Source organism: Carcharhinus amblyrhynchos, chromosome 18 (genome assembly GCF_965287045.1).
Source record: "Carcharhinus amblyrhynchos chromosome 18, sCarAmb.v2.hapA, whole genome shotgun sequence".
Lineage (NCBI taxonomy): Eukaryota > Metazoa > Chordata > Chondrichthyes > Carcharhiniformes > Carcharhinidae > Carcharhinus > Carcharhinus amblyrhynchos.
In genome coordinates, this window is record NC_137341.1 from 21549671 (window position 1) to 21572867 (window position 23197).

General features: G+C 41.8%; 1 protein-coding gene across 1 annotated transcript in view; it reads left to right on the forward strand.

Annotated features, from left to right (window-relative positions):
• Positions 1–23197, forward strand: part of LOC145355184 (testis-expressed protein 47-like) — a 55243-nt gene that overhangs the window by 18681 nt on the left and 13365 nt on the right. The window contains exons 3-4 of the mRNA XM_080207097.1: positions 1604–1707; positions 6739–6800. Coding sequence (XP_080063223.1) covers positions 1604–1707; positions 6739–6800 — 166 coding nt within the window. The remainder of the gene's footprint in view (positions 1–1603; positions 1708–6738; positions 6801–23197) is intronic.

Here is a 23197-nt window from a genome sequence, read left to right on the forward strand (position 1 = left end):
AATGCATCATCTTGCATTTGTCTGTGTAGCGGGGAATTTTTTCGATGGTGGCCTAACTTTTTGAAAACTTAAAATTACCTAAAATAAACTCGCAAGGGCGAGGTCTTTGCTCAAAGATGTAACTAAAACTTACTTAAAGCATAAAAATTCATACAAGACAAACAAACATTAACCAAAGGCCATGGAAGGCCTTTGGATGGTCGAATAACTCTGGTTCAGTACTACAAGACCCCTCCAAAGATCTGAGGGACTGAGTCAAAATACGGTACAATTATGTCTTCTGTTATCTAAGGTACTCCTTCTAATTAACTTAGATTCAATTTCATTCCATATTAACATGTCAGTCCAGAAAATGACAAATTACCTCTGCCAATTGCGATATGCTACTTAACATAACGATATTTTATTTGTCCGTCTAATTCTGGACTTCTTCCCTTTGGCAAAGCTCATTTCCTGGTTGCTATGTTTTTAAGGATGCCTCTATACCAATCCTTTTCCCACAGGCATATTGCCAAGGCAATCAGATAAGTGCCTTCTCTGGGCCCATAAGAAAGACACCTTTTCATGTCTGGACAATAGATGCCTCTATTTAATACATTATGTTTCAATAACTTTTGTGGGATTTTGAACATTATAATGTTCATTCTGCTGACCAATGGACTCTAGTTGTTGAACTCCTGAACTCGATCATTTTTGCAGCATTTGCATTTTTGACTGAGATGAGCAAATACTTTTATATATTAAAAATACTTTTAATATGTTAAAATACAGAATCGCTTGATATTTCAATATATAGATACTTTTAAAATCACAATTCATTTATTTTAATTCTGTTATTGCATTCACATATGAGCAAACCATTAACATTTTCTTGTTAGGTGGAATCATTTTAATCCTTTCCTGCCACACTGTCACTAAAACTAAAAATCTGCCTGTGGATCTGCTAGCTGATCTAAAACTCTTCTTCAGTCTGGATTAAACTCCATCTGCCATTTATGTGCCCAAGTCTCCAATCTATCATATCCTGTTGTATCCTCTGACAATCACCAGCACTATCAACAATACCACCAATCTTTGTGTCACCTGCAAACTTACTAATCAGAACACTCACATTTTCTTGCATATCATTTATATATACTACAAACAGCAGAGGTCCCAGCAATGATCCCTGCAGAACACCACTAACTACAGATCTCTAGTCTGAAAAATACCCTTCCACCACTACTCTCTGCCTTCTATGATCAAGTCAAATCTGTATCCATCTAGCCAGCCCACCCCAAATCCCATGTGATTTTTGTTTCTTACTAGCCTGCCTTGTGGGACCGTGTCAAATACCTTACTAAAGTCCATTCACAGCCCTTTTCAGTGAAAAACAAGTTGTATCAAAGAACATTATAGTGAGCTAGATATAAAAATGTAAGTAATGGTGTAGAGGTGTCAGGGAATATAACAATTAATATTAGAGTAATGAGTGGACTAGAGGATAATGTAGGCAAAGAAGGATTTTTATGCTATTTTTGTATTTGTCTTAAATATTTTGCAGTTTAAATGTTACGAATTGTGTCTAATTTTTAAGTGGAATTCATCCTCTGCTACTTTGTAGATTACTATGAAGCACTGACTCACAAATTACACTCCCAATATCAGGAAATGCCAGTAACAGGATTACTACTGATGCACTCAACCCATTATATCCATCTGCTGGAGGTGAGCGCATAATTGTCTCACTTTGAACCTGATACCATCACAATTTGCAAGAATGACTCACACTGAAATCATAGGGTTCACTAAAGTTCAATCATTCAAAACAGATTCACAACTTTAAAACAAATTGTAAACTGTTCAAGTGTTTGTCACCTTAGATGCATGAACCTCAGGAGTAGTCTTTGCAATAACTAAAGGTAGAAAATGCACTGCAATAGGGTGGAATCGTGTGTAGCTTCCGAGAATGCGAAATAACGTGGGCTGGAGAACTTAATTGTCCTGGAGGCCAAAAATCAGCTTTCCGACAGCAGGATCGTACTACAATATCACATTCTCAGAAGTTTGAAGGCAGATCAAGCTTCCCAATGGCAAGCATCAGGAAGCTCTTCCGCATTTACTTGCACGTCGTGTCTGCTCATTAAAAGGCAATCTTGCGAGAATTAAGTAGTTGGGAATGAGAAATGCATGCCTTCAAATAGATGATTGTATATAAGTGGCGTGAAACAGGCAAGGTTGTATACTTGCTGGAGTTGGAGTGAGTAGCCATTGCTTTTTTCTCTGAGAAGTGTTCAGATTGAGTGATGGCAGTCAAAAGGTAATGGGGCAGGAGGGTATGAGGCAAGGAAGCAGGGAGGGAAGGCCATGGTGCAAGGACATCAGAGGAGGAAAGAGCCTAGCATCATGGGTGGGGGTTACACTGTAGTAGAGAGGGGCAATTCAAGGCAGGGCTATTCAAAGATAGATAGCCCTCAAGGGTGAGGCCAGTGCTGTCAACAGTGGAGTCCCTTGGGTTAAACTAAGGATACTGAGCAACAGAGGGAACAATCACAGTGAGAGAGGAGAGTGGACTGCAGTATGGTAGCAGGGCCAGGGATTGTGAAACATATAAAAAACCTGGTGCAGATAAAGGGAGGGGTCAGAGTGAGTATGGAGATGGTAACAGGTGTAGTCACCTCTGAGAGAAGAGAAGGCATGCGGAGGATGATAGTTAAAGAGTCAGATGTACTGGGGGGAGGTTCAAGGATAACAGAGGAATGAGGATTGTTTGTTTTCATAGAACCATAGAATCCCAACAGTGCAAAAGGTGGCCATTCAGCTGATCAAGTATGTACCGACTCTCCAACAGGAGATCCCGCCCAGGGCCGTTTCCCATAACCCCATGAATTTAGCCCACTAATTCCCCTAGCCTACATATCTTGGGACAATAAGGGGCAATTTAGCCTGGACAATCCACCTAACTTGCATATCTTTGGACTATGGGAGGAAGCTGGAGCACCTGGAGGAAATGCACACAGTCACAGATTCTGCACAGACAGTGACCCAAAGCCAGAGTTGAACCTGGGTCCCTGGTGCTGTGAGGCAACAGTGCTAATCAATTTGCCACTATGCTGCCCTTATTCAGTGGGTCAAGGATGATGGGGCAAGCTAATAGGTGTTGAAGCTAGAAGGCAGTGGAGTGTATCTGCAATTTAACATACACCATTCCTTAAATATCATCTTAGGAAAGCAGTTGCTCTGAAAGTCTGACCATTTGAAGTGGGAGAAGGACTGTTTTGGGTGGATAGTTGATGGTGAGCACAATTGGCCAACTAAAAGGACCACCAGATAATCAAGAGTTAAATCGATGAGAACCATGGTCATGTTCTCATCTCTATAGTCAATCTCTGAACACAATAGCATTGTTGTTCTGACCCAAGGGTCTCATTCGACTGAGATCCCAGCAAAGTTGGGAGAGGGAGGAGTGGTTATGCTAAAAGATAGCTCCTGCTGACTGATGGAGGGAAGAAGGGAGGGAGGTAGGTAGGTGGCAGCCCTACAATCTCTCATGAGGGACAGAGGGAGGAAATTGAACCATGCTGTTCACTTTATATATTGCTGATTTGGAAGAGGGAACTAAATGTATTATCTCTAATTTGGGGATGATACAAAGTTGGGTGGGAGGGTGAGCTGTGAGGAGGATGAGATGGTTCAGCGTGATTTGAATAGGCTGAATGAGTGGGCAGATCCATGGCAGATGCAGTATAATGTGGATAAATGTGAGGCTATCAACTTCAGTAGCAATAATAGGAGGACAGATTAATATATGAATGGGTATAAATTGAGAGAGGTGGATACTCAGCAAGACCTTGATGTCTTTGTGCATCAGTCGCTGAAAGTAAGCATGCAGTTGCAGCAGATAATAAAGAAAGCAAATAGTATGTTGGGGTTCATAGCAAGAGGATCTGAGTATAGGAATTGGGTTGTTTTACTGTAATTGCATAGAGCGTAGGTGACACCACATCTGGAGTACTGTGTGCAGTTTTGGTGTCCCTATCTGAGGGAGGATATCCATGCTATAGAGGGAATGCTATAGGTTTGAAGGTTTACCAGGCTGATTCATGGGATGTCAGGTCTGTCATATGAAGAGAGACTTAAATTGGTTAGGATTATATTCATTGGAGTTAAGAAGAGTGAGAGGGGATCTCATAAACTTGTAAAATTCTAACAGAATTAGACAGGGTAGATTCAGAAAGAATGTTCCTGATGGTGGCGGCAGTCCAGAGCTAGGGATCATAGTTTCAGGATAAGGGGTAAACCTTTTAGGACTGAGGTGAGGAGAAATTTCTTCACCCAGAGAGTGGTGAATCTGTGGAATTCACAATCGCAGAAAGTAGTTGAAACCAAAACATTGTGTATTCCAAGAAGAAATTAAATATAGTTCTTGGGGCTAAAGGGATCAAGGAATATAAGGAATATTGAATTTGACGATCAGCCATGATCAAAATGAATGGCGATGCAGGCTCAAAGGGCCAAATTGCCTACTCCTGCTTCTATTTCCTGTGTTTCTTTGCAAGGAGCTTCATTGTCAGAAGGCCGTAGGTCCAGAATGTTCCAGACCTTGAAGGAAAAGGACAGCAGATGCATGGAAACACTGCCATCTGCATGTTCCCCGCTAAGCCACATTCCATCCTAACTTGGAACTATTTTCACCGTTGCTAGGTCAAAATCCTGGATGCCTGTTCCTAACAGCATTGACGGTGTACCTACATCATATTGAATGCAACAGTTCAATAAGCCCACTTCTCGAGAACAATTAGGTACTTGAGCAGTTCAGTTGGGATTCTGTCCTTGCGGCGTGCCCTTCTTTTCACTAGGCAATCTACAGCATTCTTGAGTTCAAATGAGAATAGTTCTTCATCTAGCTTATCTGTAATTGGAAGCTGAAAAAGAGCATCAAGCTCTCAAATATCTATGAGATACTGGCAGATATCTGACTTATAGCACGAAAACTCACAATAATGCTCAGCCCAGCACAGTATCTGTCTACTCATGTTGATGTGTACTTCATCATCTGCCAACATCCAGGCAATCTAACTCTTGTTGGTAAGGCCCAGTGCCCAATGAATTCCTTCATATATAGCTTGCAGCTTTCCATTGACACAAGCAGTTTTGGTATCTTGACATGAAGTTTGTGCAGTATCTCTCTATATTTTGCAAGGCTGTCTTGGATACTTTCAGGTCCTGCAGTGTTTTAGCTGTTGGGTTTATGTCGTGCATCATCAGTGTCAAATATCATCTCAACTGAGGAGGTCTCAAACCATTTCTTGTTGCAGATTCCACCTTTACCAAATGATGCTTCATAGATGATTGGGTTTATCTACTTGAGAGCTTCATCGATACCAGCATCTATGCTTCCTGTGAAACTTTTGGCGGATAATTGTTCTAGCAAGATGATCATCAATGTGCATCTAATATACGAAAGCAGGCGCTCTCAGCCGAATAGTGTCTATAGTACCATAATCCACAGAAAGCAGCAATGCTTGGAAGTAGAAACCTTGCAGAAAGGCTTTGGACTGTGCCTCCAGCAGGACAACAAATCAGTAGCATTTGGATCAAGGAATCTATCACCTGCCCAGATTAACTACTCAAATATTGAATGTGAGAATACCACTTGCTTTTGAAATCACTGGATTCCGGAGTATGTTTGGTAAGGAAATCATGGTTAAAAAAGTCCAAAATCTCTCAGAATTATTCAGAGGAAACCATTTATCTGTGCACTACCTCGACTCCAGAATTGGCTAATAAAGATCCAAGGATACAAAAAAAAATTGCGACACCAGGTATGAACTTGGCAGCCAGATGGTTCTCATTAGATTGCCTAAACCGGGAAAGGCATGGGACATGCCATTGGACCTCCAGGTGGATGAGGTATGCAAGGACATATAGGATGTGTACAAAAATGAACTGGTGTGTTTTAGTCATATCAAATGAGAGAAAGTCCAGAGACTTCTCAGGACTCTGCATTCAGAACCCTGTACCATCAAAGACACATTACATGACCTGATGATATTCTGGCCATATCATATTGACATTTTGAAGGGAGTGCTCTTCAGGCACTGTCAGGTTTTCATTCCAGTGATGCTTTGGATTTTTAAGAAATTCATTTACAGATGTGAGCATTGCTGGCTGGGCCTGGTATGTTTTTATGACAATTGTTTCATGGTCATCATTAGACTTTTAATTCCAGATTTTTATTGAATTCAAATTTCATCATCTGCCATAATGGGATTTGAACCCAGATCTTGGCCTGAGTTTCTGGATTACTAGGTCAGTGACAATGCCACTGTGTCACTGCATCACTACCTCCCTACTGAGAAGATGAGATGCTTTGCTCAAGAATCAGAGTTCTGGCTTGACATTAGCAAAGATATTAACTAGGTTGCAAAGGCTTGCCAATCCTGCCTCATTAGAAATAACCTATTTGTAAACATAGCAATGTTAAACTGAATTGATCCACTCAAGGAGGGTGTGGTGACAGTGAAAATAAACAAAGCGATTTGAATACATGTTTATGCCTTTGTATGCGTGACAGCTGAAAGTGGTGCAATCACCCATGTAGTGTCGTCATAATGCCCAGTTAGGGGCACATGTAAAAACAGTCTCTCATTCAGACACCAAGTACAACACCTATACTGATTCTTTGACTGAGTTATTTTGATCTAAACACTGATAATAATACAGTTCTGATATATGCTTTTCCCATTTTCATTTCAGTCTTCTATTGATGTGCTTTATTCTGTAATTCGGGATCTCGCCAATCAATCTACTGAAGAAGGGTGAGCACTTTTTTATGGAATCTTCTGTAGATTAGACAACCTTTGCTTGGCTGAAAAATATGACCATAAGAGCCACTATAGCATAGAAAGTGGTCTGTCAGCCCATCAGGTTTATGCTGGTTCCTTACTTTTTTAACCATGAATTTCTTACCAAACATACTTAGTCAAATCCCCATATTCATTTCCACCCGCTCCCCCCGCCCCCCCAACTCCTGTCTCTGTATTCCTGCAAGTTGCTTATTTCAAAGGTCTAACCAATGTGCTTTTGACATCATTGATTTTTTTTCCACTACCCCCACTAGTCATGAGGTCCAGGTCATTACTACTATCTGAATTTTAACAAATTCTTTATAAGTTCATAAGATATAACTTTAGGGTGAAGACATCAATATAGATCTTCCACTCTCCAGATTATCGGAGACAGGACATACGGCCCAAGATGAGTGTCTGGATCCTGTGGAAGTCCTGATGCACTGACTCTGTGGGAGTTGCACTTAAAGTTTGAACTTTCAATAGACAATTTCCCTTCTCTCCATGATCCCCTGTAAATGGCGTGGTGTGGGAAATAGTGGTTCCATTACGTGGGGCGCTGGCATCAGTATTGGAACAGGAGAGAACTCTACCCATGGGACAGGATCTACCTGAAACATTCTTGACCAGGACCTTAGCAGAAAGGCTAAATAGGGAAGTCACAAGGACTTTAAACTAGTTAATGGGAGTCAGGGTTTAGTAGAAGTTAATAAAGTTTCCAGAACTAGTCATAGAATAGAGAGTATGGAAAATGGCAGGAATAAAATTTCAGGCAAAGCAGATAAAGGGACAACTATGGGAAGGGGAACAGTCAACACAGCACTGAGAGTGCTGTACCTAAATGTGCGCAATATATGGAACAAGGTAAATGAGCTGGAAGCACATGTTGTAATTGGAGGGTACAATGTTGTGGGCATCACAGAGACGTGGCTGCAAGGGGATCAGAGGTAGGATCTGGATACCCAAGGATATGTATCCTATTGATGGGTAGAGGAGATGGGGTTGCCTTGTTGGTAATAACTTAAATTAAATCATTAGCAAGAAGTAATATAGGGTCAGACAGTGTAGAATCAGGCGTCTGGCAAAAGTCAGAATGTCAGACAGAAAATAAATCAGGAGATAGGCAAGGCATGTAAGAAAAGCACTATTACAATAATCAAGGGGGATTTCAATATGTGGTGACTGGGAAAATCAAGTTGATAGTGGACCCCAAGATAAAAAATTTGTGGAATGTCTACAGGATGATTTTTTGGAGCAGCTTATGCAAGCGCCCAGTAGGGAACAGGCACTTCTGTATTTGATGATGTGTAATGAGGCAGATTTGATCAGGGAACTGAAGGTGAAGGAACCCCTAGGAGACAGTGACCACAATATGATAGAATTCACCTTGCAGTTTGAGAAGGAAATGTTGGAATTGGATATAATAGTGCTACAATTGAGTAAAGGAAACTGCAAGGCCATGAGGGAGAAGCTGGCCAGATTTGATTGGAAAGGGAGCCTAGCTGGAAAGATTGTGGAACAACAATGACAGGACTTTTTGGGGATAATTCAGAAAGCACAACATAAATTCATTCCAAGGAAGAGGAACATGTTAAGGGGAGGATGAGGCAACCATGATTGACAAAGAAAATCTGGGATAGCATAAAAGCAAAGGAAAGAACATACCGTGAGGTGAGGAATAGTGGGAAGCCAGAGGATTGGGAAGCCTTTAAAAGCAAGCAGAAAAAAACAAAAAGAAAGATAAAACATGAGGGTAAGCTAGCCAGTAATATAAAAGAAGATTGCAAGAGTTTTTATGGATATGTAAAAGGTAAGAGAGAGGCAAGAATGGACATTGAACCACTGGGAAATGAGACTGGAGAAGTAGTAATGGGAGACAAAGAAATGGCAGAGGAACTGAGTGGGTACTTTGTATCAGTCTTCATGGTGGAAGACACCAGTAACATGCCAGAACTTCAAGGGAGTCAGGGGGCAGATGTAAATGTAGTGGCCAGCACTAAGGAGAAGGTACTAGGGAAACTGAAAGGTCCAAAATTGGATAAATCACCCGGACCAGATGGACCACTCCCCATGGTTCTGAAGGGGATTGTGGAGGCATTGGTGATGATCTTTCAGGAACCACTAGAGTCAGGAAAGATCCCAGAGAACTGGAAAAAAGCAAATGTAACACCCCTGTTTAAGAAGGGAGGGAGGCAGAAAATGGGAAATTATAGGCCAGTTAGCCTGACCTTGGTCATGGGTAAGATCTTGGAGTCCATTATTAAGGATGAAATTGCAGAATACTTGGAAATGCATGACAAAGTAGGGCTTAGTCAGCGCAGCTTCGTCAAAGGGAGGTCGTGTCTGACAAATCTGTTAGAATTCTTTGAGGCGCTAATGAAGAGGTTAGATAAAGGAGATTCAGTGGACATGATTTATTTGGATTTCCAAGAAGCCCTTGTCAAGGTATCTTTGGAAGAGGCTGTTAAATAAGCTAAAAGCGAATGGTTAGAGGCAAGGTACTGGCATGGATAGAAGATTGGCTGACAGACAGAAGGCAGAGAGTAGAGATAAGGGGGCCTTCTTCAGGTTGGCAACCGGTAACTAGTGATGTTTCACAGGGGTCAGTTTTGGGACCACAACTTTTCACTATATACATTAATGATCTGGAAGATGGAACTGGTTGATGGAGATGGCTGCTAAATTTATGGATGATACAAAGATATGTCAAGGGACAGGTTGTGTTGAAGAAGTGGGAAGGCTACAGAATGACTTGGACAGGCTAGGAGAGTGGCAGATGGAATACAATGTGAAAAAGTGAGGTTATGCATTTTGGTAGGAAGAATCATTTCCTAATTGGGGAAAGATTTCAGAAATCTGAAACACAAAGGGACTTGGAGTCCTGGTTCAGGACTCTCTTCAGGTTAACATGTAGGTTCAGTTCGCAGTTAGGAAGGCAAATTCAATGTTAGCATTCATTTCTAGAGGGCTAGAATACAAGAGCAGGGATGTACTGCTGAGGTTGTATAAGGCTCTGGTCAGACCCCATTTGGAATATTGTGAACAGTTTTGGGCCCCATACCTAAGGAAGATTGTACTGGCCTTGGAGAGGGTCCAGAGGAGGTTCACAAGAATGATCCCAGGAATGAAGGGTTTGCATATGAGGAGCAATTGAGGAGTCTGGGTCTATACTGAGTGGAGTTTCGAAGGATGAGGGAGATTCTAATTGAAACATACAGAACACTGAGAAGCCGAGATAGAGTGGACGTGGAGAGGATGCTTCCATTAGTGGGAGGGACTAGAACTTGAAGGCACAACCTCAGAGTGAAGGGACGCTCCTTTAAAATGGAGATGAGGAATTTCTTCAGCCCGAAGGTAGTGATTCTGTGAAACTCATTGCCATAGAGAGCTGTGGAGGCCAGGTTACTGAGTGTCTTTAAGCCAGAGATACATAGGTACTTGATCAGTAAGGGCTTCAAAGGTTACAGGGAGAAGGCAGGAAAATGGGGATGAGAATCATATCAGCCATGATTGAATGGCAGAGCCGAATGGCCTAACTCTGCTCCTATATCTTGTTGTCTTGTGGTCTAAATGTCTCTGATACTGAGTTAGAGTTATACACTTTGGAAATTCCCATTTGCTTACCTGGATTGTTACCTGGGAAATGTTGACAGAAAAATCCTCATCTAACTCCTGGGGAATTATATAACTGATCCCCCAATCACTCACACTATTTACCCCAACTTCTTTCTCCACCTCCCCTTCACTACCCCCCACTCCCTCCTGACCCTCTGATCTGATCTGACCAGCCCCTGACTTGACAAGCTCTCCCAACCTGACCAGATTACCCTGCAACCCACCTACCCACTCACCTATCTGCCCACCTCACCCACCTGCCAATCTATTCCTTTCCATCCTATCTTACCTGCCATCCCACCCCTCACCCACCTGCCACCCTATCAATTTATCTTGGCCACTTTCCCATTCACTCATTCATTCACTTACCATTCACTAACATTCACACTAGACATTTAAACTTACCTTGGGGCAGCAAATGATAGTTTTGGTTGCGTGTGAAAACTGTCGTATATACTAATGCATTTCTGTATGGCTGGTGTGCTCAATTTAAACAGCTATGATTTCTCCATTCTCTACCTGTTTGTAAACAGAACAATATTTTTCTACCCTCATTTCCCCTTTATAAATGGTGGCATATTTTCCCAACCCCTAAATTTGTAAATACTCCAATCTCTATTAATAACTTGCACAGCAAATTCAAGCTAAGATGAAACAAAAAGGGTTGGTTTATTTTTACACACATGCTCAGGAAAAGAGTTTTGCAAGTCTACCATTTTTTACATTTGCTCATTAAATGGGGGATAAGGAAAAAGGAAGGTGGTTCAGGACATGACCAGAATAAAAAGTACAAGGTTAGGTGGATTGCCCATGCTAAATTGCCCTTTAGTGTCCAAAGATGTGCAGTTTAAAGTCTTAAAGTTTATTTATTAGTGTCACAAGTAGGCTTACATTAACCTTGCAATAAAGTTACTGTGAAAATTCCCTAGTCGCCACACTTCGGCACCTGTTCGGGTACACTGAGGGAAAATGTAACTTGGCCAATGCACGTAATCAGCACATCTTCTGAACTGTGAGAGGAAACTGGAACATCCAAAGGAAACCCACGTAGATACGGGGTGAATGTGCAGACTCTGCACAGACGGTGACTTAAGCCAGGAATTGAACCCAGGTCCCTGGTGCTGTGAGGCACTGTGTCACCACTGTGTCACCATGCCACAGTCATAAATCTTGCTGAAGTTGCCAAATACTCCTAAATCATTGTGCTTTGCAAATAATTTTTAACTCTTTTCAGTATGTAAAAGAACATTCACCAGAAGCATTTGTTCCAAAATAATTTCAGAATGGTTTCCACATTTGGAAAGGTTGCCTGCAAACCATCACATGTGAGTCGGTATAAATCAGCCCGTGATCTCGAAACAAAGCTCATCAATATCAATGAAATGAAAGAATTATTTCCCTTCATCTTCAAAAAGATTTGTGATCATATCCTCCCGGTAAAATTCACTTAATTTCGTACTTCAGCAGCTTTTAGCATTTTCATCCAAACTTCTCACAAAAATACGCAAAATCAATCAGCTTTCTTTAAAAATTCATTTCTGCTCTGCAATTGCACAATTATTGTGTCATAAATACCACTGACAGTCTGAACAATGATCTCCTCTTTCCCTTTTGAAGTGAGTTCACTGTCTTTGATTTAATTGAAAATGCATCGTGTACATTTTTCATCATCAGACGGACTGATATTTTTTGTTAATGTTAGTGCCTCTGCTTCCACTGAACTATCGTCATTGTAAACTCCATGTCAAAACTTTTAACTGCGGCTAACAAATGCGCAGCAGTCAGTAGAGTTGTATCAACATTCTGCTGATTTGCTGATGGCATTAATTCTTTGAAATGGCTTACAAAAGAGAAAAAAACAGCAATATTGTATTTTACAAACTTCTTAAAAAGGATTTTGCTTCAGCTTTCATATGTGGTTTTTCTGAATTTGATGTGACAATGTCTAATAAGATTATTTTTATATCAGCAAAGTTCATTTTGAAAGCCAAAAGAGCGTCTGCGCAAATGGACTGGGTCACAGATTCATTTGACTGTCAAATGTTTTCCATTTTTCTGTTCCAAGCATGATTGCAACATATTCCATGATGCAGAGAAACAAAAAAAAATAGGTATACATGTTTTGAACAAAGTCAATAAAATGTACAACTTCCTCACAGGATTCAGTTGCAGTGCTGCAAGTTAATTTCAAGGAATGATTTTGATTTGATTTGATTTAGTGTTATCACATGTATTAAACACAGTGAAAAGTATTGTTTTTTGCGCGCTATACAGACAAAACATACCGTTTATAGAGAAGGAAACAAGAGAGTGTAGAATGTAGTGTTCCAGTCATAGCTAGGGTGTAGAGAAAGATTAACTTAATGCAGGGTAAGTCTGTTCAAAAGTCTGACAGCAGCACACTGGAACATGGATTGAATAATACACAGGGGCTTTTACTGTTCAGTCGTGCTTCTAATCCTGAATATTATGAAGCTCTACCGACAACAATTTTTGTTGTCCAAATCTAAATTTGCAATGATTTACAGTGCAGTTGTCTCTGGATGCCCAGAATTGTGAAATTGTAGCTGAACAAAACAAAGAAATTACTCCACCACTATCACTAATCACATATCTAAAATTAATGTTAATTGGTGCATTTGATTCTCATCTGGTGTTGGATCAACAAATGTGGAATTATTTGGCATCTCTTACTTCATTAGTAAATTGTTTTCTGAGCCATTCAGCCATTCTAGTGATGAAGTCATTGTAGGTTTGCATTAAAAATTTGATCTTCCCTGTGCCACAATATTGATAAATTTTAAAATGTACTTTGAGAAGTTCATCAAGTTCACTGAGATATTCAAGTTGGCTAAAATGTTACCTCTGATTAAAATGTCAGCCAAACTTCATAGAATCCCTACAGTGCAGAAAGAGGTCATTTGGATCATTGTGTCTGCATCAACTCTCCAAAAGAGCATGTTACTTAGGCCCTCCCCTCTGGCCTATGTACGCAACCCCATGCATTAATCATGCTAATCTACCTAACCTACACAGCTTGAGGCACCAAGGAGCAATTTAACATGGCCAATCCATCTAACCTGCGCATCTTTGGAGTATGGGAGGAATCCCAGAGGGAACACACAGAGTCACCCAAGGCTGGAATTGAAGCTGGGTCAGCAGTACTCGCTACTGTGCCACTCTTGAAATGCTAGCTCTGTTCTCTCTGCACAGAACACACCCATCAACTCAACAGATTGATCAAGACCTTTGATCTGGACCTTCAGAGCAGCCTCCGTGCTCTCATCCCATGTATGAAATCTCTACTGCCTCCCAAAGATACACACTTGGCTGGCCCATTGAATTGGGCAATGGGACCCTGTGTGAGAACTTCTCCGGCTACTTTGAGGGCATCCTGAAATCCATTGTACAAAGAACCTCCAGCTTTTGTCGCAACACTATGGACTTCCTACAGAAACTCAGCACACATGGAGCAGCTGAACCTGGAGCAGGAGCACTCCTCGTCACAATGGATGTCTCGGCACTCTACACCAGCATCCCCCATGACGATGGCGTTGCTGCAACTGCCTCAGTACTCAACACCAACAACTGCCAATCTCCAGATGCAATTTTACAATCATCACTTCATCCTGGACCACAACGTCTTACCTTCAACAATCAGTTCTTCATCCAGACACACGGAACAGCCATGGGGATCAAATTTGCACCTCAATATGCCAACATCTTCATGTACAGGTTCGAACAAGACCACTTCACTACACAGGACTTTCAATTGATGCTATACACTAGATACATCAATAACATTTTCTTCCTTTGGACTCATGGTGAACAATCACTGAAACAACTATATGATGACATCAACAAGTTCCATCCCACCATCAGACTCACCATGGACTATTCTCCAGAATCGGTTACATTCTTGGACACACACACCTCCATCAAGGACAGTCACCTCAGCACTTCACTGTACCGCAAGCCCACAGATAACCTCACAATGCTCCACTTCTCCAGCTTCCACCCTAAGCACATTAAAGAAGCCATCCCCTAGAGTCTCTGTGGGTGGTAGTTTGGAACAGGAAGGGGTCGGTAACTTTGCTGGGTGTATTCTATAGGCTGCCCAATAGTAACAGAGATGTTGAGGTGCAGCTAGGGAAACAGATCCTGGAGAGATGTAGTAACAACAGAGTTGTCGTCATGGGGGACTTTAATTTCTCAAACATCGATTGGAATATCCCTAGGGTAAGGGGTTTGGATGGAGAGGAGTTTGTTAGGTGTGTTCAGGAGGGTTTCCTGACACAGTATGTGGATAAGCCTACGAGAGGAGAGGCTGTACTTGATCTGGAACTGGCTAATGACCCTGTGCAGGTGTGTCGGATCTCTCGGTGGGAGAGCATCTTGGGGATAGCGATCATAATTCTATCTCCTTCACGATAGCATTGGAAAGAAATAGGATCAGGCAGGCTAGGAAAGTGTTTATCTGGAGTAAGGGGAAATATGAAGCCATAAGGCAGGAAATTAGATGAATAAATTGGAAGGAGGTGTTCTTGGGGAAGGTGACAGATTTTCAAGGAATGTTTGTCTGGAGCTCTGCACGACGACGGTCCGATAAGACAGGGAGGTTTTGGTAGGTTACAGGAATCATGGTGCACAAAGGTTGTAATGAACCTAGTCAGAAAGACAAGAAAGGCGTACAGAAGAGAGCTAGGCGATGTTAAGGATCTAGAGGAGTATACGGGTTGTAGGAAGGAGCTTAAAAAGGAAATTAGGAGAGCCAGAAGGGGTCATGAGAAGGCCTTGGCGGGTAAGATTAAGGAGAATCCCAAGGTGTTCTACAAATATGTGAAGAGTAAAAGGGTGAGAAGTGAAGGGATAGGACCTATAAAAGGTGAAGGGGGAAAAGTCTGTGCGGAACCGGTAGAAATGGCAGAGGTGCTTAATGAATACTTTACCTCGGTGTTCACAGTGGAAAATGATCTGGGTGGTTGTACTGCAGGTTTGCGACAGACTGAAAAGATTGAGCATGTGGACGTTAAGAAAGAGGATGTGTTGGAACTTTTGAATTGTCGATGGAGACGGGAGAGGTTCTGGAGGATTGGACGATTGCGGATATGGTTCCTATTTTCAAGAAAGGAAAGAAGGATAGCCCAGGAAATTACCGACCGGTGAGTCTGACTTCAGTGGTTGGTAAATTGATGGAGAGCATACTGAGGGACAGGATTTATGAACATTTAAAGAAGTTTAGTATGATCAGAAGTAGTCAGTGTGGCTTTGTCAAGGGCAGGTTGTGCCTTACGAGCCTGGTTGAGTTCTTTGAAAATGTGACTAAACACATTGGTTTATGTGGACTTCAACAAGGCGTTTGATAAGGTCCCCCATGCAAGACTTCTTGAGAAAGTGAGAGGGCATGGGATCCAAGGGGCTGTTGCCATGTGGATCCAGAACTGGCTTGCCTGCAGAAGGCAGAGAGTGGTTGTGGATGGGTCTTTTTCTGCATGGAGGTCGGTCACCAGTGGAGTGCCCCAGGGATCTGTTCTAGGACCCTTGCTGTTTGTAATTTTCATAAATGACCTGGATGAGGAAGTGAAAGGATGAGTTGGTAAGTTTGCCAACGACACAAAGGTTCGTGGTGTTGTGGATAGTCTGGAGGGATGTCAGAAGTTGCAGCAAGACATAAATAGGATGCAAGACTAGACAGAGAAGTGGCAGATGGACTTCAACACGGATAAATGTGTAGTGGTCCATTTTGGCAGGTCCAATGGGATGAAGGAGTATAATATCAAGGGTCGGACTCTTAGCAGTGAAGAGGATCAGAAGGATCTTAGGGTCCGGGTCCGTAGGACTCTTAAATCGGCCTCGCAGGTGGAGGATGTGGTCAAGAAGTCATATGGTGTACTGGCCTTCATTAATCGAGGGATTGAGTTTAGGAGTCAGGAGATAATGCTGCAGCTTTATAAGACTCATGTCAGACCCCACTTGGAGTACTGTGCGCAGTTCTGGTCGCCTCACAATAGGAAGGATGTGGAAGCTATTGAAAGGTTGCAAAGGAGATTTACCAGGATGTTGCCTGGATTGGGTGGCATGCTTTATGAGGATAGGTTGAGGGAGTTCGGTCTTTTCTCCCTGCAGAGACGAAGGTTGAGAAGTGACCTGATAGAGGTTTATAAAATGTTGAGAGGTATAGATTGGGTGGATTCTCAGAGGCTATTTCCCAGGGCTGAAATGGTCACTACAAGAGGACACAGGTTTAACGTGCTGGGGAGTAGGTACAGAGGAGATGTCAGGAGTAAGTTTTTCAGTAGAGTGGTGGGTGAGTGGAATTGGTTGCCATCGGTGGTGGTGGAGGCGAACTCATTGGGGTCTTTTAAGAGACTTCTGGATGAGTACATGGGATTTAATGGGATTGAGGGTTATAGATAGGCCTGGTAAGTAGGGATATGATCAGTGCAACTTGTGGGCCGAAGGGCCTGTTTGTGCTGTAGTGTTCTATGTTCTATGTTCTAACATCCTTGTAAACCTTTTCTGTACTCTTTCAACCTTATTAATATCATCCTGTAATTAGGTGACAAAAGCTGCACACAATACTCTGGTCTCACCAATGTCTTACAGAATCTCACCATAACGTTCCAACTCTTATACTCAATACTTTGATTTATAAAGGCCAATGTACCAAAAGCTCTCGTTACGACCCTATCTACCTATGACGCCACTTTTAGGGAATTATGTATCTGTATTCCCAGACCCCTCTGTTCTACTACACTCTTCAGTGTCCTACCATTTACCTTGTATGTTCTATCTTGGTTTGTCCTTCCAAAGTGCAATACCTCACACTTGTCTGCATTAAACTCCATCTGTGTAGAGATGCCAGCGTTGGACTGGGGTAAACACAGTAAGAAGTCTCACAACACCACGTTAAAGTCCAACCAGTTCATTTGATAGTAATCCCACAAGCTTTCAGAAATGGTGTTCCTTCGTCAGGTGTGTGGAAGGTTCTGATAAGAGAAAGGCATATAAAGCACAGACAGTTTACAGATTACTGATTAGAATGCAAGTCTTTACAGCTAACCTGCTATTCAAGTCTTAAAGATGCAGACAGTGTGAGTGGAGATAGTATTAGCATAGGTTAAAGAGATGTGTATTGTCTCCAGACAGGACAGTCAGTGAGATTTTACAAGCCCAGGCAAATCATGGGGGTTACAGATAGTGTGACATGAACCCAAGATCCCGGTTGAGGCCGTCCTCATGTGTGCGGAACTTGGCTATCAGTCTCTGCTTAGCAGCTCTGCGCTGTTGTGTGTCGTGAAGGCCGCCTTGGAGAACACATACCCAAAGGTCAGAGGCCGAATGCCCGTGACCGTAGAAGTGTTCGCCAACAGAAAGGGAACAGTCTTGCCTGCTGATTGTCGAGTGATGTTCATTCATCCATTGTTGTAGCGTCTGCATGGTCTCCCCAGTATACCATGCTTCGGGACATCCTTTCCTGCAGTGTATTAGGTAGACAACATTGGCTGAGTTGCAAGAGTATGTACTGTGTACCTGGTGGGAGGTGTTCTCATGTGAGATGATGTCATCCATGTTGATGATCCAGCATGTCTTGCAGAGGTTGCTGTGGCAGGGTTGTGTGGTATTGCAGTTACTGTTCTCCTGAAGGCTGGGTAGTGTGCTGCGAACAACGGTCTGTTTGAGGTTGTGCAGTTGTTTGAAGGCAAGAAGTGGGGGTGTGGGGATGGCCCTTGTGAAATGTTCATCTTCATCAATGATATGTTGAAGACTCCAGAGAAGATGTCATAGCTTCTCCGCTCCGGGGAAATACTGGACAACGAAGGGAACTCTGTCCATCGTGTTCCATGTTGTCTTCTGAGGAAGTCGGTGCGGTTTTTCACGGTGGTGCGTCGGAACTGTCGATCGATGAGTTGAGCACCATATGCTGTTCTTATGAGGGCATCTTTCAGCGTCTGGAGGTGTCTGTCACCATCCTCCTCATCTGAACAGATCCTGTGTATATGGAGGGCTTATCCATAGGGGATGGCTTCTTTAATGTGTTTAGGGTAGAAGCTGGAGAAGTGGAGCATCATGAAGTTATCTGTAGGCTTGTGGTACACTGAGGTGCTGAGATGACCATCCTTGATGGAGATGTGTGTGTCCAAGAATGCCACTGATTCCGGAGAATAGTCCATGGTGAGTCTGATGGTGGGATGGAACTTGTTGATGTCCTCATATAGTTGTTTCAGTGATTGTTCACCATGAGTCCAAAGGAAGAAAATGTCATTGATGTATCTAGTGTATAGCATCAGTTGAAGGTCCTGTGTGGTGAAGAAGTCTTGTTCAGGCCTGTGCATGAAGATGTTGGCATACTGAGGTGTGAATTTGGTCCCCATGGTGTTCCGTGTGTCTGGTTGAAAAACTGGTTGTTGCAGGTGAAGACATTGTGGTCCAGGATGAAGCGGATGAGTTGTAAAACACAGCCTTCACGACACATGACAGTGCAGAATCGCTGAGCAGAGACTGATAGCCAAGTTCCGCACACATGAGGATGGCCTCAACCAGGATCTTGGGTTCATGTCACACTATCTGTAACCCCCATGACTTGCTTGGGCTTGTAAAGTCTCACTTACTATCCTGTCTGGAGACAATACACATCTCTTTAACCTATGCTAATGCTATCTCCACTCACATTGTCTGCATCTTTAAGACTTGAATAGCAGGTTAGCTGTAAAGACTTGCATTCTAATCAGTATTCTTAAACTGTGTGTGACTTTATATGCCCTTCTCTGATCAGAACCTTCCACACACCTGATGAAGGAACACCGTTTCTGAAAGCTTCTGGGATTACCATCAAATAAACTGGTTGGACTCTAACCTGGTGTTGTGAGACTTCTTACTGTGTTAAACTCCATCTGCCATTTTTCAGCCCATTTTTCTAGCTGGTCCAAATCTCTCTGCAAGCTTTGAAAACCTTCCTCACTGTCCACTACACCTCCAATCTTTGTATCATCAGCAAATTTGCTGATCCAATTTACCACATTATCATCCAGATCATTGATATAGATGACAAACAACAATGGATCCAGCACTGATCCCTGTGGCGCACCACTCATCACAGGCCTCCACTCAGAGAAGCAATCCTCCACAACCACTCTCTGGCTTCTTCCATTGAGCCAATGTCTAATCCAATTTACTACCTCCCCATGTATACCTAGTGACTGAACCTTCCTAACTAACCTCCCATGTGAGACCTTGTCCAAAGGTCTTACTGAAGTCCATGTGTTGTGAGACTTCTTACTATGTTCTCTCCACAGATGCAGCCAGACATACTAAGATTTTCCGGAATTTTCTTTTGTTATTTCAGATTCCAGCATCTGCAGAAATTTGTGTTTATATTAAAAAATTACCTTTTTGATTTGATAGTAATGACTCATCATGTCCTCTTAGAGATATTGCCTAAGAAGACTGTTTGACTGTGGCAACAACACATCTCAACACTTTCCTCCAATAAGAACATTCATTTTCAAACTGAGCCAGTAACACATAATCAGTTGTTCCAGATAATTTATATCTTTGAATGAACACAACCAGCTTTGATATGAGATTTGGAAGTTTCATGATCAGCAGTATCTCTTCCAACAGTTCTCCAGTTAGAGTACTTTTCGACAAATGCTTGTTTCTATTTACTGGGGGTCAAGGAATAATTTGCAAACATAGCAGTAGCCTGTCTTAGAGGTTTCTAAAAAAAATTTCTAATTTCCATCATCCCATTTCTCTTCAACTTCACAAAATGGGACTCATGAAGATTTCTTTCCTGTTTTCAGTCTCCAGTCTAAAATTCATTTTTCAAGTCTTCCATATTATTTATGTTTTCTGGTTTATGTAGCACAAAATATTCTATCATACCCAATGGTATAGATTTTGGCCATTGACAATGTCTTCAGGATAGGTTTCCTCCCTCACTTCAACAGAAGAATCAGTAATATCATGAAGTTCTGTTGTCATTTCAGAGTTCTCTTCTTATTCAACTTTTTCAGATGATGTGGTATCGATGAAAATCAGTAAGTCTAGTTAGATAATTCATTCTATTTTTGGATGAGGATGAATGTGCATTTTCTGCACCGTTCAATACTTCAAACATTTTAAAATAAAATGACAAACTGCCTTTTGGCCTAGCTTCATCCTCTTGTTTCACCTTCAATTTTCTGTGTTTTTGACTGTAAGATTGACAGTCACTTCATATTGCTAAAGAAACTAATCTTGATTTTAGTCAGCTAATAGTGTCTGAAAGAACAGGCATTTGCACAGTCAATCCCACATTTTTATCAGATCCAAGCGCTGCAAAAATTGGATTAATCTTTTAACAATGAAGCTGTGATTCTGATCATGGATTTCAAACAACACTCAGTCTACACTCCTCCTGCTCATTTGTCCCTCACAAACTTTCCAATCCCATCACAAACTCTTCTTCCCTCCATAATCCAACCCAGCTCTCACACAGTCTCCCTCATTGCAAGTGTGCAACACAACTCCCTCAGATACTGTCCTCCCCAACACTCTCACACTCTTCACTCTCACCCCCTGAGTCTCCCCCCACCCCTCTCACTCACCTTGCTCACCTGTATTCTTCACTCTTCTAAGCCAACCTGCCTCATTTGTTTTAGCCTCCCTCATCTCTCTTTTGTGTCTGCATGGATTTCCTCCAGGTGCTCCAGTTTCGACCCACAGTCCAAAGAGGTGCAGGTTAGATGGATTGGCCATGCTAATTTGCCTCTTGGTGTCCCAAGATATGTAGGTTAGATAGATAGATTAACCATAGGAAATGTGTGGAGTTATGGAGATAGGGTGGGGGAGAGGGACACTCTGTCAGAGAGTTGGTGCAAAGTTGATGGGCTGAATTGCCTCTTCTGCACTGTAGGGATACTATACACAAAGTCTGAGATCCAGTCATCACAATTACTTCTACTATTGCTTTATAAGCTGTGGTAAGATATCACAAACCTTGAGTCATTTCAGATTTTTTTTTGCTTCTCACTTGCCAACTCTTCAACTCTGTCTGTGGCTTCAATGAACATATCCTGTTCTAGTTCCAGTTTTGTCTGTTACTTTAACTTCAGGCTTCCTGGAAACTTTTAATTTTTTTCTAATTTCCTTAACCAGTTCTTTAGATTTCTGGCATTTGCTACCTTGTTCCTTGCTCCATTGTATGGCTTTTCTTCTAGCAAAGCTACAGGAGATTTTCCCTGTCTCACTGCATAGCTCCTTTTACCCTTGTTTCCAATTAAACTAAACCCTAAAATTGACCCCTGGTTACTAAGCAACATTTCATTATTTCCCAAGCTCATGTTTACTTTCCCATCATAAACTCTCAGCACAATGGAAACACTGTTTGAAATTAAACCAAAAGCCCCCACATGTACAAAACCTTTGTTTAACATGAATTTAACAACCTACACAAAACACAAAATTAAACCCATTTAAAACAACACCTTATTTCAAATATTTAACAATACAAATATACATATATAAATTATTCAAACTACCTATGCTACTTGATGTGAGCAATAGGTAAAGATGCTGTTAACACATATATCTGTACAGCATAGAGAAATAGCTTAAAGTTAGGTAGACTGGATATAGCCAGGCACATTGATAACACACATTATGGAAACAACTGTGAGTTTAGTCACAAACATAGGACATAAGGTTCGATGCTGCTAACACAGCAATAGTTAGGGATAATAAAAAGACTGCCTGTGGTGTGGAGATAACACCAGAGGTGTGATGTGCAGTGAAGCATACACCACATCCTGAAGGAATGTAAGAGGCCCAAGTTACAAAAAGCAAATGGTCTGCAAGATGTGTTGTTTTTACAACTAAGCATAAAAGGGGGAAAAGGTCACTGAGATAGTCGGGACAGCAGTGATTAAGTTGGCAAAGGATTGATTACCGCCAATCTGAACTGGACATGTAACAGTGTTAGATAAGATGGATGAGTTTGCTAATGCACTCTTGTGATAACAGGAGACATTGTTAGATGGGGAGTAGAGGGGATGGGAACTTGGGGCACCTCGAGCCAATAGGGGAATGACAACACATAGATGGGACAGGGACCACCAATTGGGGAGAACAACACATTGCAAAGCCATTACAATGCTTGTATAAAAAGTATAAAATGTGCTGCAAATCTATGTAAGGTGTGCCTATTTTATTGGACACCCGGTCTTGCAAGAACGTTAAATAAAATATCTTGCTCCTTCAGAACTTGACTTGACTAAATTGTTTGACTGTGAGCTGCGTTTCCCACACTTGACACACTATATTAGAACATGATGCCAAAGTGGGAGTAGTGTTGTGATGCTTGCAGGAAGTGGAACTAACTCTTAATAATAAATGAGCTCTCACAACTATTACATTTATAGACACGTTGTTCATGCATCATGGTTGATCCTCAGAAAACCAAGGAAATCACAGATTTTTCATCACCTCTCAATGTCATGGAGCTTCAGCACTTCATGGTCAATCAAATAGGAAATTTCTTACCTAATCTGGCACATGTCCATGAATCAATGTGATAATTACTTAAGCAAGACCAAACATGATGTTGGGAAGAAAATCGACAAATTCATTTCACCAGACATATTGACTCCTAATACAAAACTGCTTTTAATTGTTGCAATAGATGCATCATCGACTGGATTAGGAGCAGTACTCTTTCAAATTCAGAGAGATGTAAACACAGACTCAAATGCAATGTATTTCAATCACTG